This window comes from Mus musculus, chromosome 12 (assembly GCF_000001635.26).
Source record: "Mus musculus strain C57BL/6J chromosome 12, GRCm38.p6 C57BL/6J".
Lineage (NCBI taxonomy): Eukaryota > Metazoa > Chordata > Mammalia > Rodentia > Muridae > Mus > Mus musculus.
This window is the reverse complement of record NC_000078.6, coordinates 91,727,435-91,741,920: the sequence shown is the minus strand read 5'-3', so window position 1 is coordinate 91,741,920 and position 14,486 is coordinate 91,727,435. Positions and strand designations below refer to the sequence as shown.

The following is a 14,486-nucleotide window of genomic DNA, read 5'->3' as shown; positions in this document are numbered from 1 at the left end:
GGTTTGTTTTTTCTTGCTGATTTTCACTTTTTTTTGGTTTGTTTTCATTTTCATCTCTTTTGTTGTTGTTTTTGTTTTTCTGTTTTTTGGGGGAGTGTGGTTTTTGGATTTTGTTTTGCATTTTGTTGTTGTTTGTGTTTTTTGTTGTTTTGTTTTTGTTTTGTGTGTGTGTGTGTGTGTGTGTGTGTGTGTGTGTGTGTAAGAGAAAGAATATGAAATTGGGTGGGTAGAGAACTTGGGAGGATCTGGGAAAGCTTTTGTACCTAGTGCCTACAGAGAACTAATTTGTCCAGAACAGAGTTTGAAATTTGAATTGTGTGTGTGTGTGTGTGTGTGTGTGTGTGTGCGCGCGCGCGCGCGCGCGTGCGCACACAGAAGAGAGCTCTACTGTTGGGCCATAGACGCCCCCCCCCCCACTATTCCATACCACTTCTCATTTGTTCCACACAGCTCAGGAATATTTCCTGCTTGACCTCTGTTGCCATTTGAATGTGTGGCTCTCAAACTGGGCATAGAAGGTGAGATTAAAAATAATGGGCAAGGGCTGGAGAGAGATAGCTTAGCTGGTGGAGTACCAGCTGTGTGAGCACTGGAACCTGGTTCTCATCTCAAGCACCCGCATAATATAGCCAATAGCACAGGACTGCAGCCCCAGCATCGAGAGTTGGGAGGTAGATAGAGACAGGCAGGTCCCTGGCTCACTAAAAAGACCTTGGCTCATAAAGTCAGGTGGAGGGTAGTTGAGAACGGCATCTCGGTATTGACCTCCAGCCTCCACCAGTATACACAGTATGCACTGGCTAGTGTATCCCCTCAGATGTATAAACTGACTACATCACCCCCCCCCCAAAGTCAAGAACAATCAAGGAAAACAGCTGACGTCCTCCATCCCCCCCCCCCCCCACAAACACATAGATACACACCATATATGCTCCTATGCACATAAATAGATACAATCATGGGGAACTTTTTTCTCAGCTGTCTTGGATAGTGATTGGGAACAAGTGAGATTACAGGCTTTAAACATTCTTAGGGACACAGCCCTTTAGCATGGAGGTGGATTAGCATAGCCATTTTATCTTCCAATGAGGAAGACACACATCCCTTCCCCCTGGGGAGCCAGCTCTATAGGTATCCTTCCTTGTGTGATGTTAGTGTTTGGTATCTGCCGTAGGGGGCACTGAAGAGCACTTCCCAGGACTGTCATCTTCCTCAGAGCGGTCTGAGAGCTCCTCTGGGGAGAACCATGTCGTGGATGAAGGCTCCCAGGACCTTTCACACTCTGAGCAGGATGACTCCTCTGAGAAAATGGGACTCATCTCTGAAGCAGCCTCCCCTCCGGGGAGCCCCGTGCAGCCCACACCTGACCTGGCCTCAGCCATCAGCAACTGGGTCCAGTTTGAAGATGACACACCCTGGAGCAGCACCTCACCACCTCACAAGGAAACAGGTGAGCCGGGAAGGAAGCTAAGGAAGGCTCTGGTTTGGAACAGGCTCTGGAAGGGCCTTTTCTGTAAGAGGTCTGTGAGACTTCTGGGGTTCAACTTCTTTCTAAGCTCCGCATCCTGGAAACACAATGGAGAGAGCAATGACACCCCCACCCTCACCCCCCACGCTTTATGACAAGGTTTTGCTTGACTTAAGCACATAAAACAGTGTGTGCGTTCTGGGTCATTTTCAAAGTTTTAACTCCTGGCTCTGACTATCGGTTTGTCTGCATGGATACTTATATATATGATCTATGAGGAATTAGAATTACATTCAATCAGCTCCTATATTGTAGACTCTAGACACATAGACATGGACGGTTCTCTAGTGTGACCCACTGCCCATCTTTAAACAGGGACAGATTTATACCCGAGACCTTTGGAATCAGCGTCCTCAGAGGAGGAGATGGTCACAGAAGGCAGAGCTCCTGCTTTGTTGCTCCTTAATTATCAGAGGCTGCGCTGTGGAGCTCAGTGAAGACAGGCAGTTGTCAGGCCTCATTCTTCCCCATCTTCCACACCACACCCCACTCCCCACCACAAGTCCCATGCTCACCTGGTGGCATGACCACTTACTGTTTTCCAGCATGCCAAGGGCTGGATAAGCCTGGGATTGTAGTGGTCCCGTGCTCACAGCTGTAACAAATTACCACACACTTGATGGCGTCAACAAGATGAGCTGATGGCCTGTAATCCTGCCTTCCAGTAGTACAGAATGGCGTTCCATTTTCGAGATTCTAGGCAGGAATCCGTTCCCTGGTCCTCTGTAGACTCCGTAGGCCTTCCAAGTTCTTTGACCTGGGATCCCTTCCTCTGTCTCCAACATCGGAACTGTATTACAGTATTGTTGTGTGCTGTTGTTCTGAAGTGACAACATTTTAGTGCCTCCCTCTTCCATTTTTCCAGATTATTGTGGTTACATAGGGCTTAGATGAATAGTATCTCTCTATCTTAATGTCTCAGTCAGTATTCTACTGCTGTGAGGAGACACCATGACCACAGCAACTCTTATAAAGGACAACATTTAATTGGGGTTGGCTTCCAGGTTGAGAGGTTTGGTAGATGACTGCCTTGGCAGAAGCACGGCAGCACACAGGTAGACATGGTGCTGCAGAGGTAGGTGAGAGCTGCATCCAGATTGGCAGTCAGTAGGAAGGAGAAAGAGAGACACTGGGCCTGGCTTGAACACTTGAAACCCCAAATCCCACCCCCCACTGACACACTTCTGGGTCCCAAAAGGGCCACACTTCCAAATCCTTGTCAAGTAGTGCCGCTCCCTAATGACCAAGCAGCCAAATGTTTGAGGCTATGGGGGCCATTAGTATTCAAACCACCACACTCAGGTTCCTTAACATAATCCTATCTGCTAAATCCTTTTGCCATGTGAGATAATAAATCCACAGGTCCTAGGATTTAGAAGGAGGATATCTTATATACAGAAGTAGAGGATATTGTTGTCTCTACTACAGAGTCAAAAAGGTAGGCTTGGTATGTTTTTCTGTTGATGGGTTAATTAGTTTGCTAGTTTTATTTATTTAAAAACAAACAAACAAAAAAACCTATGATCTGAAGTCAAGCCTAGTTGTAAAGCGTGGAGAAATTTAGTAAGACCTTGCCAAAATAACAAACAAACAAACATTTAAAGGGCCGGTGTGGTAGAGCATTACCTAGAATACCCATACAGAGCTCTATGTGGGGTGAGCTACAACTACTTGAGAGGCTGACTGCATGATCACTTGAGCCCAGGGGTTTGAGACAAATATAAACAGTGTGGTAAGAACCTGGAGTGGTTTGAACTAAAGCTGTCCCCAATCGCAAGCTTGGTGGTACAGTTTGGGGTGGAACCCTTGAGAGCCAGAGCCTTGCAGGAGGAAGTACGTAGGGGTCAGGGTGGCTTTGAGAGTTCATAGCCTCATCTACTTCCAGTCTGTTCTCTCTACTTCCTTCATGAGGATGGGAGTGTGATCTCTTGATTTCTGGCTCTGACTCTGCTAACCTGCCATCACCACCGTTATGGATTCTAACCATCTGGGACGTAAGCCAGAGTAAGCCAGAATGAGCTTGCCTCCCTGAGTTGCCCATGATCGTGGTATCTTATTACAGCAACAGAAAACTAGCTAATGCAGGCCTACCTTTAAAAATAATTTTCTTTTTTTTTTCTTACATGCCTCCATGTCATTAAAAATAATTTCAAGAAAATATAAAAGTGGTCTGGAGTGACAGCTCAGTGGTTAGGAGCTCTTGCTGTCCACCAGAGGGCCTGGGTTTGAATCCCAGCACCGACATTGACAGCTCACAGCGGCCTGTAACCAAGTTCCAGGGGAATGTGATGTCCTTTTCTGGCTGCCTTAGGCACTGCACGCGTGTGGTGCAGACACACACGTGCAAGCAAAACACCCACGCCCATAAAACGAAATCAAGTTGAATTTAAAAAGAATATATAAAATACAGTTCTACTGTATAACATGTGTTTTCATTTTGACAGAATACCTCACACATTCAGGTATACTTTTTCATATTTAATCATCAGATTTCCAGTGGTTCTTTCTGGTGCTTGAGCCATGATGCTCAACGCAGTGTGGGTGATGTGACAGATCCAGACTGGTTCAGTCTGGCTGGAGAGAGGGGGGGTGACCCTTACTGAACACCTAACACTGGGCTCTTCATACTCCCTGCAGGGACATTATGGAACCCAGGTGCCGTGGTTTGAATTCTTTGTCTCTCCAGGATTCATGTTGAAATCTACCCACCAGTGTGTTGGTCTTTGGGCATCTGTAAGAGATGACTAGTTCACCTTGAGGATGGAGCCTTTGTGAAGGGGATCCCTGCCATTCTATAAAAGAGACTTGAGGGAGCATGCACCTCTTCCTGTTAGTGTTTAACTTTCTGCCATGTAATGACACCAGCACTCTGCACCCTTACCAAGTCCTAATCTGCTGTCTTCATCCTGGCCTTCCCAGCCTCCCGACCTGTGAGGATCGAATGTATATGCTTTATAAATTACCCAAACCGCAGTACTGTATTGTGGACATAAGAACAGAAAAGCCAATCACACAAATCAGTACAAAGGTGTGGTTATTGTTATTATTTAGTTTTGTAGAAAGGGTTCTCATGTAGCCCAGGCTAGCCTTTAACTTTCTATGTAGCACAGGCTTGAATTTCTGATCTTCCTGCCTCCACCTCCAAAACAGTGAGATTATAGATAGCTACCACCAAGCCAGGCTGGGTTTTGGCTGGTTGGTTGGGGACAGGGGTCTGTGTATCCCTGTCTGTCCTGGAATTAGGTCTGTAGACCAGGCTGGCCTGCCTCTTATTCCAGAGTGCTGGGATTAATGGCATTGTCTTAGTTAGGGTTTCATTGCTATGAAGAGACACCAGGACCAAGGCCATTCTTATAAAGGAAAACATCTAACTGGGGCTGGCTCACAGTTTCAGAGGTTTAGTCCATTAACATGGTGGGAAGCATGGCAGCGTCCAAGCAGACATGGTGCTGGAGAAGGAGCAGAGAGTTCTACATCTTGATTCAAAGGCAGCCAAAGAGGACTGTGTCACCGGACTTAGCTTGAGCATAGGACACCTTAACGCCCGCACCGACCATAACACACGTCTTCCAACAAGGCCACACCCCCTAATAGTGCCACTCCCTATGAGCCAAGCATTCACACAGAATCTATTCACACCACCACAGGCATGCTCCACCACAGGCATGCACCGCCACTGCCTGGCTACCTGGCTGGTCTTTATTTTCAGTAAGTTACATTTGCTGGCTCCTAGTTCTCTCACTATATCATCTTATGTATTCTTTACATTATCATGTAAGGAAAGTCTTGGTATTATGTCCATGTTTCTGTGAGGACAGTGGGGCATTGTAGGAGTTCAGAATTTGCTCAAGGCTATAGGCTAAGAAGTGGCAGAAGAGAGCCTCAACATGTGACCTGCTGACCTTGAGACCTTGGAACAGCCAGAGATGAGCTGTGGTGTTGCCTCTCTCTTCCTCTTCCCACTGTCACTGCCCACTTCCCCTCTAACATGCACACGCCTGAGGGGAGGGAAAGTAGTGAGATTATAGTGAGGGCTGGGAGGAAATGGGCGGGTAGGACGCGCTGACCTTCGATAAGAATCGAAGCATCCGGATTCTTTCAAGACCTTACCTTTAGGCGCTAATTGCTCAAAACCTTTCACATTAACAGGGTCCCCTTGCCTCAGCTCTTCACCGCTTACTTTTACCCAAGTAATTTCAAGATAGCACAGGCCTATAGTCCCGGCATGCAGGAATACAACAGTTCAAGGCCACCAAAAAATTAAAAACAGCATCTTTTGCCAGGTGGTGGCGGCACATGGCTTTAATCCCAGCACTTGGGAGACAGAGACAGGCAGATCTCCGAGTTCAAGGCTAGTCTGGTCTGCAGAGTGGGTTGCAGGACAGCCAGGGCTACACAGAGAAACCCTGTCTCAAATAAGAAAGAAAAGAAATCACAAGAGCCAAATTCTAAACCTGCCAGTATCCCACTTGACCCAGGAGAGAATACACTAAATAAAAGGCTGCAGGATTCGCTCTCATCACACAAACCATCCTCTACCACGTGGGCCTACTTCCCTTGGGCTTCCTCCCTTGGACTGTTTTTAACAGTAAGAAGGAAGGCTGGTAGTGTTCAAGCCAAATGGGAAGTAAGAAAACTTGGCCGTCAGTCCACTCAGCGTGGATAACAGACATTCCACAGGTTAGAGAGGTGTTCACTGTGGAAGCTGGTGGGTAGTTCAGATTTGAACTTAAATACAAAGCATGTGGATCAATCGTTGTGTTGACAATACCATGCATATACCTGCAGGCATCACACAGAAACAGCCCATATTAGCATGGCAAGCTCCTTCATAATGCTGGATGCATAATGCATTGTGGCACTTCTTGCACTCGCTGCAGTCTGCTCTGTGATTTTGCTAACACTGAATTTTATGATCTACTAGGCTAAAATAGCAGCACCCAAAGGCAGCAGGTTCTACTACCTGTGACACCTATGAGTGTTATCTGGAGAAGGAGTTCTAGCAGATAACTCAAAGACTTCAAGAGGGAGGAGCTCAAAGGCCCTGAATACAGCCACCTGTATCCTTGGGAGAGGAAGGATTTGCCTACACTGAAAAGACAGAGTGGAGAAGATGGAGCCGAGGGCATGAAGATGCTGCTCTTAAAAGCAATAGTGATGACAACCCAGCTGAGGACTGCCAGCATCCACCAGAAGCCAGAGGGGGCAGGGAAGGCAGTCTTCCCTCAAGCCTTTGGAGGGATAGTGGTCCTGCTAACACAGACACTAAAACATAGTGTTTCTGATTTCTGACCTCCAGCCTCTATAACCATGTGGAAATAAATTACCATTATTTTAAGCTACCAATTTTGTGGTAATTTGTTACAGCAACCACTGGAAGCTCGTTCACTAAACTTCACATTCCTAAAGTATAAACGTTTGCATAAGGCTGAGAACGAGTCAGGACGGGCCAGGGCAATCAGAAATAGCATAAGCCACTTGTCAAGGTTCTGTGTGCTTTTCCAGCCACACATCACTTATTCACGTAAGCACTTCCTCTCTGCAGTTCTGCTACGTGTGGGCAACCAAAGGCACGGGGCTGAGATCAGCATTTAACAGAAAGTCGTTCAGCTTCCTCCCGAGTCTTCTGGTAGGAACACAGCTCGTGCCCCGGTGATTTCTCCTGTTCTTTCCCGTTGATAATCAACCATATGTGTTTCCATGCATGTCTTCCAACTACTTCATGTCTCTCTCTTGTTATCTTTGTTAATGTTTTACAGTTCATGGTAGCTAAGAACTTGGACTTGTCTCTGAGGAGGTAAAGGAAAAGGTGGGTGTTGGGAGAGATCTTTTGTTGTGGTTGCTAAAGAGCTTCATTTTACAGCCAGGCCCAACTGTTATGGCTTGTGAAGTATTAAACTAAAATTCCAAGTGCTCTCCCTTGTCAGTTATCAGTTACTGCTGGGGCTTTGCCAAAGTTCTTACTATGTTTGCTTGGAACCAGTGGTGACTACTGAGAGAGTTCACAGGTCATCGGTGTACCGAAAAATCAAGGGCTATCTTATGCTTTTTAGGGTCACCTGACAGCGTGGAAATGTTTTCACTATCTGTTTCTCACTTATCTACCTAAAAAAAAATATACTTTTTCTCAAGTTATTGGTTCTTATTATTCAGATTCTGAATCTCATAATTGAACTCTACATCCCAAGAAAGAATGTGCAGAGGTTAAGAAACAACTCTCAGAAGAAGAGGCCCTTCAGTTCCTCCCCTGTGAACGATGGGCACCGAACCCTGGCCGTCAGGCTTTCGTGCTGACTGCTTTTGCCTGCTAAGCCATCTCACTGGCCAGCAAGTAAACTTTTTTTTAGACTAGGAAATATCTAAATGAAGCGGAGGGGCTGTAGAGAGGGCTCGGCTGCTCTTCCAGAGGACCAGAGTTCAATTCCCAGCTCCTACAGGGTGGCTCACAGCTGTTTGTAACTCCAGTTCCAGGAGACTCCAATGTCCTCTTCTAGCCCTGATGATCTCTACATACACGTGATGCACAAATATACATGTAAGCAAAATATGTATAAGAATTAGAACAAGAACAATGTGTGATATGTATATTAAACATGAAAAATATTGGGATCTCTGGTGAAATATGGGATTTGTAGGTCTGTCTCATCATGCAGGTGGTGAAGTTCAGCCATGGAAAAGGACCCGGGGAAAGTAATTTTGGCTGTTTGGTTTTAGCCTACTTTGCAGTCAGATCAGTAATTTGTAGTTAGTTTATTCTCCATGTCTTGTTTGATGACCCTAAATCCCCAAGACTCTAGAGTAAGAGATGTCTCTGAGCTAAGGGGGAACTGTTTATATGGGTACGTGTGCCACAACACTTCATTGTGGTCATTGAGTTATGTGGTCTTGGGCCTAAGAGAATTAGGGAAGAGGATGAGCAAAAGAAGTGATCCTGACAGAGTCGTTCGTCCCTAGCAGTCATTTCTACAAGAGAAGTGAAGCCTATTCCAGCCAGCTGCTTAATATCTAAGGATTCTGGCTTGCCAAGAGGAGCTGGGAAAGCAAAGACTCACCAAGGGAAAATGCTGTCTGGGAGACTCCTTTCCTTCCCTGGATTCTTTGAAGTCTTTTTGGCAGAGGAGAGAGAAAAACAAAAGATCTCCACCTAAGAGAGAAGCCAAGGGGCCTTGGACTCCAGCCTGGAAAGGGACTGTGCTGATTGCCCCAATTAAAATGCAGCAAGGCTGTGGGCACAGTGCAGTTAGGGACAAAGAGACAGTCCCTAATGCTAGATCTTTTATTTTTAAGACATTGAAATGGAAAGACCCCCCCCCCCCCTGGGGAATTTAGAGGAGCCAGGGAGTTGTTAGCTCACCTTGACTACCCAGTCACTTATTTTATCGTGCACCGAGGCATGCCAACAGTGACTGATATGGACACTGCTCCCGAAATGCTTAAATCCATCCATGGAAGGAGCTCCTCTTCGAGTTTAAACTAGGGCAGGCGCTGAAGGGAATAAAACCCCCTTGTGGCTGGCCCAGGGAAAGGAAACACATTATTTCCTCTAGAGAAACAAGTGCATGGCCCTAGGCTGTGTTCCCAATGCTGTATTAAACAAATACAAATGGGGGAAAGCCCTTGTATTATCATACATAGATGAAAGAGAGAGGGCATCTAACTCTTGGGATGTGAGGTCTGAGGATAGTAGAAGAGAGGGACTGACAAGAGGATTCCCCTGGACTCGCCCCATGACAACCCCTGAGATGTGCTGGAGGACAGATAAAGGGTCCATCTCTGACTTGATGAGACTATTTGGAGTTGGGCCCTCTTGATAAATGTTTGATATCAGAACTTGTAGATGCCAAAAACTTAAAGACTTCTTTGTCATGGAACACTGTTCACACCCCAGTTTCTATATGTGCTGTGCTGTAGACTTGTAGGCTGTTATATGTGCTGTAGAGATGGCTTAGCAGCTAAGAACACTGGCCGCTCTTCCAGAGGACCAGGGTTCAGTTCCTAGCACCCACATAGTGGCTTACAACTATCTGCATCTCTAGTTGCAGAGTGTCTAATGTCCTTTTCTGACATGGGCACTAGGGACACGTACATACTTATAGACATATATGCATGAAGTAAAATCAAGTAGAATAAAATTTAAAAAGAATATAACTGAAAACTTGTTTGCTGAGTCCTAAGCTTGCTGCTCAGACATTCTGCTACAACATGAACAGAGCCAAGAGGTAAAACAAACAAGCAAAGAAACTTCTAGACAGTCCATTTAAACTTGAGTCTTTTCATTGTTTCCTTAAGGGGAAAGTTTTTGAGAATAAAGCAAAAATGAGCTGTTGTTTCGTTTGCACTGAGCTCATTAGCCCTAGGGTTCCCAACTTTTTGTAGCTACCAAAACTTTGACTTGACTTAATAAGGTTTCATTTGGCCTTAAAATTCCACGCAAAGAATGTGGCAGTCAGCTTACCCATCACCTACAATCTTCACAAAGATGCTTTATGAGCCAAAATCAATTTCACCTATGTGCAAAGTGCACATCCGTGCTGCCTGTGTTTGAAAATGCTGACAAATTGACTAAAAGAGCACAGTTCACCCTCAAATTTTTAGAGAAAGGATATGCAAGGCACGGTTATCAGCAGAGACTTCCTGCCCCCTCGTTACCCTGTGTGCTGACCTTCGTCCATGGGCATGGCCGTTCTGCTGGCAACCAGGGCTGAATTGAACCCATTATGCAGATACTGCAGGATACGCATAATTAAAAACATTTCTCAAAACCCTTTCATTTCCGGAACATTTGTCCCACTGCCCCTGTGAAACACTAATATCCCCTTACCCTTTGCATGTCCCCCCCTAGAAGCTTGGGCTGAGACCTTCCCATTGTGTCTGGAGAAGCTAATTATTTGGGGCCAGAGAAAGAGCCATTTGTTTTGGGGGGTGGGGGTGGGGTGAGAGATGATGTCAGCCATATAAGACAGAGGCAAGAGAGATTTCATCTTGAAGAGCAGCCCAGTGGTTCATTCTGGCTCCTGCGGGTGGGTGGTGGGTAAGGGTGCATATGTGGACATGCATATGTATTTCCCTCCTCAACAGACGCAGTCTTCTTTCCTTAGTACCTCGAATTGTTCTTTGCTTCTAGATGTAACTGATGACCTTTCGAGAGGACATACCCAGGAATACATTTCACTAGAGCGGGTTCTGCCCCGTCACTGCTCACACCCTTGCTGTTTTAGACTGTTCTCTGTGCTCTTTCCTCAGGCCCAGAGGCTCTTCCTCCAACATTTCACTCAAAATTCTACGTAACTGATACTTCCTCAGGGAGGCTGAGAGCACTCCACGCCCTCCCCTCAAGTTAGCTTTTCCCTGGAAATGCACCAACTGAATGTGGTCATATATTTACTCCTTCACTTTCTTTGTATTTAGTTTCTTGATTTAGTCAAGAAACAGCAGCTCTGCTTTGCTTTGCTTTGCTTTACATTGCATTGCATTGCATTGCATTGCATTTCACGACAGGTCACATGCATCGCAGGCCAACTTCAGTCTCACTGTGTAGTTGACGGTGGTCTTGAACTCCTGATCCTCCTGCCTCTGCATCCCCAGTGCTGAGATTACATGTCCCCAGTTTATGTGATGCTGGGATTGAACCCAGAGCTTTGTGCATGCTAGGCAAATACCCTACCAACAGAGCTACCCCCGAAGCCTAATAAGCAGCTTTGATATAGCCAAGACATTAAGAGTGGTGCTTAGGAAAGGGACGGTATGCACAGGGGACATGGGTATAGGCTTCTCGAGAGAAGACTGGCTTAGTGTGCTCGCTTATGGTCTCTCTACCCAATAAAATAATTCTGTCTCCCTAATTTATTCTCTATTCTATAGGGTGGTATGTGAGCTTAGGAGCTTACTTAGTACCTTTTTGTTTATTGAGCAAAGACAGGAGAAGTGTGTATGAAACCTACTGTGGACTGTGTGAGTGGCTCCAGCGGTGGGGCTAATGAGCCTTTAGGTAGACTAGAGAAATGGCTTCCTTAGTGAAGTCAGATATCACAGTTGTCATTGTTATCACCACTACCACCACCACCACCACCACCATCATCATCATCATTGTAATTGTCATTGTTTTCCTGCTCCATCTTTCCTCACTACCCCTCCTCTTCTTCTTTCTCTTTCTCTCTTTCTTGTTCTTCTTGTTCTTCTTGTTCTTCTTGTTCTTGTTCTTCTTCTTCTTCTTCTTCTTCCTTCTCCTCCTCCTCCTTCTTCTTCTTCTTTCTCCTCCTCCTCCTTCTCTTCCTCCTTCCTTCCTTCTTCCTTCTTCTTTAATAAAATAGGCAAGGAATGTGTTGTCCTCATGCCCTGACTAACTATTATCACTGGTTCATCGTTTTCCATCATCATTGTAAACATTGGTGTGTGTGTTTGTTTGTGTGTGTGTGTGTTGCACAACTACTTAACATATGCGCATAACAATATGCATACATGTATGTGCATATATACAAATATATATCCTCAGACATACATAAACATACATTTTCCTGAGGGCTGCCTTCAAAAGAAAGTACACTTAAAATGATCTGCTGTAAATTATCTTATTCATTGTACTGAAAGGTACAGTCATGCCATGGAAAAAGGGGGAAGTTTCCTTGGTGGTGCCCCCCACCCCCAGAAAAACAGGGTTTTTCTGTATCACAGCCCTTGCTATCATAGAACTTACTCTGTAGACCAGACTGGCTTCGAACTCAGAGATCAGCTTTTCTGCCTCCTGAGTACTGGGATTCAAGATGGGTGCCACCTTGCCCAGCAGGGGAAAACTTTTTAACGGTGAATTTTCCTATATCTTTAAATATTAAAACATTAAAATTACAATAGTCTCTTCCAGAGAGTACGCTAGCTCATTGAGCAGAATTTGTGGTCTGTCTTACCATCTGTGGAACACAAAACAGAATAAACTGCCTGAACATGCATCAACAACTAACTAGTCCATTCACGTAAAACATTTAGGAGTTGGGAATACCAGTATGAGACAGCTGGGCACAGCAGTCCCTGCTCTCTGTGGGTCATGCTTACCTAACAATTGGATAATCCGTTACTGATGGGGTGTGCTGGTTTGAATGTAATCAACCCCCATAGGCCCATAGGAAGAAATACTATTAGGAGGTGTGGCTTTGTTGGAGGAATTATGTCTCTGTGGGGACAGGCTCATATGATCAAGCTATGCTGAGTGTGACACACAGTCTCCTCTTGCTGCCTGCGGATCAAGATGTAGAACTTTCAGCTCCTTCTCCAGCACCATGTCTGCCTGCAATCTGCCATGCTTCCCACCACGACAATAATGGACTACACTTCTGAAACTATAAGCCAGCTGCAATGAAATGCTTTGCTTTGTAAGAGGTGACGTGGTCATGGTGTCTCTACACAACAGTAAAATCCTGAGTATGACACGGGCACTTCTGGGAATGGGCAGAAGCGCCTTTGAACCTGTGTTGGGGACGGGTGCTTTATATCGCCACTCTGAAGTAGCAGGAGAGTCACCAATAAGGAAGGCATTTGTATTTTATGCCTGAATTCTCAGCATTGAAAAAAAAATGTACATGTAGTCCTTGTGACTAGATGTGAGGTATAAATAAAGGACACAATATTGAAACATATGTCAATATTTAACCTTTCAATCCACCCAGGACCAATGGAGAAGACAAATACTGCATCAACTGTACCAAGTGTATTAGCTGACAGCTTATACATTTATTCATATTTAACCAGCGCTGCTTTCAGTTTCATCTGCAAGTCACTCTTTAAGGTACAGCTCGTGTTCCCGTCCCATGAAGGAGCATGCGTTCTGCTAAGGGACCGCATCCAAACCAGGACAGATGAACGGACAGAGAGCTTGTTAAGATGTGCTTTAAGTTGGAAGGAGGGGGGAATGAGACCAGAGAAAAGCATGTGGGAGGGAGGCCATGCAGCTTTTAAGAGGCCAGCCAGGGAGTTGGGTTTTGAGAAGAAAACATGAGGGAAGAGCTAAGGGAAGCGATGGAGTCGATGCTGCTGAGATGGTGGAGTTGGCCTTGCAGAAGCAACAGCCTGCCGGGGTAGCTGAGTGGTGACAGGAGCAAGATCAATGTGAGAGAAGAGACACCAGCCAGGCAGGAGAAGCAGGCCCCAGGCATGCAGGTCTGTGGGCAGAGTGATGGGGATTTGGACTTACTGTGTGTGGCTGACATAGAAGCCATTGAAGGGTTTTGAGACGAGGCATGAGCCAATAGGTAACTATTAAAATGCTGAGGCTCTCCGTATAAGATGTTCCTCAGCACCCTGTCATGAGGGGAGGGGAGGCCCCACCCCCTCTGAGGATATATAGTGTTGATGGAGAAGGGAGAGGCGTCTTCAGTGGTGGGTGTACCCACTGTTCGGTAGCCATGCTCCTGTAAGCAAGCCCTCCATATTCCTAAACAGCTAATAGAATGCACTGAGTTATGTGCACACATATATGAGATGGGAGAAAGGTCATGAAATTTATCAGATGAGAGGCCAATTGAAAAGAAGGGAATTAGCCTGTGTGGGAGAGGAGCAAAGAGTAGAGAGGGTGACTGTGATCCAAATGCATTATGTATATGTTTGAAATGTTAGAATGAGACCCATTATACAGTAGAATTAATAGATGCTAATTAAAACAAAACCTCTGCTGTAGTGTAGCAAGCAGTTGAGCAGGGTGTGGCTGGACATACTAGAGAGGCTGGCAAAGCATCCCCGAAACTGATCAAGACAAGCGCGTGGTGGCTAGGTCAGCATGGAGATAGCCAGAGAGAACCAGATTCCGTAGTTTTTGAAAGCAGGTCTTAACAGAACTGATGGCGAACCAAGTAGGAAATGAATTGAGGGCGACATGAGTTTTATCCTGAGCAGCTAAAAAGATGAAGAAGCCGTTTGAAAGGGGTAACAGTAATTCAGTTTGGGACATATAAAGTGAGAGATCCGATGGAGA

The 14,486-nt window shown here is 45.6% G+C and overlaps 1 protein-coding gene across 5 annotated transcripts in view; it reads left to right on the top strand.

Moving 5' to 3' along the window:
• The window catches only part of Ston2 (stonin 2), a 153,428-nt gene that overhangs the window by 44,516 nt on the left and 94,426 nt on the right, over positions 1–14,486 (top strand). For 4 of the 5 annotated variants that reach the window (NM_175367.6, XM_006515374.3, XM_006515373.4 and 1 more), the window contains exon 3: positions 1,175–1,450. In NM_175367.6, coding sequence (NP_780576.1) covers positions 1,175–1,450 — 276 coding nt within the window. Of the gene's footprint in view, positions 1–1,174; positions 1,451–6,452; positions 7,158–14,486 lie in introns of all 5 variants that reach the window. The other variant, XM_030246511.1, reaches the window with a different exon arrangement.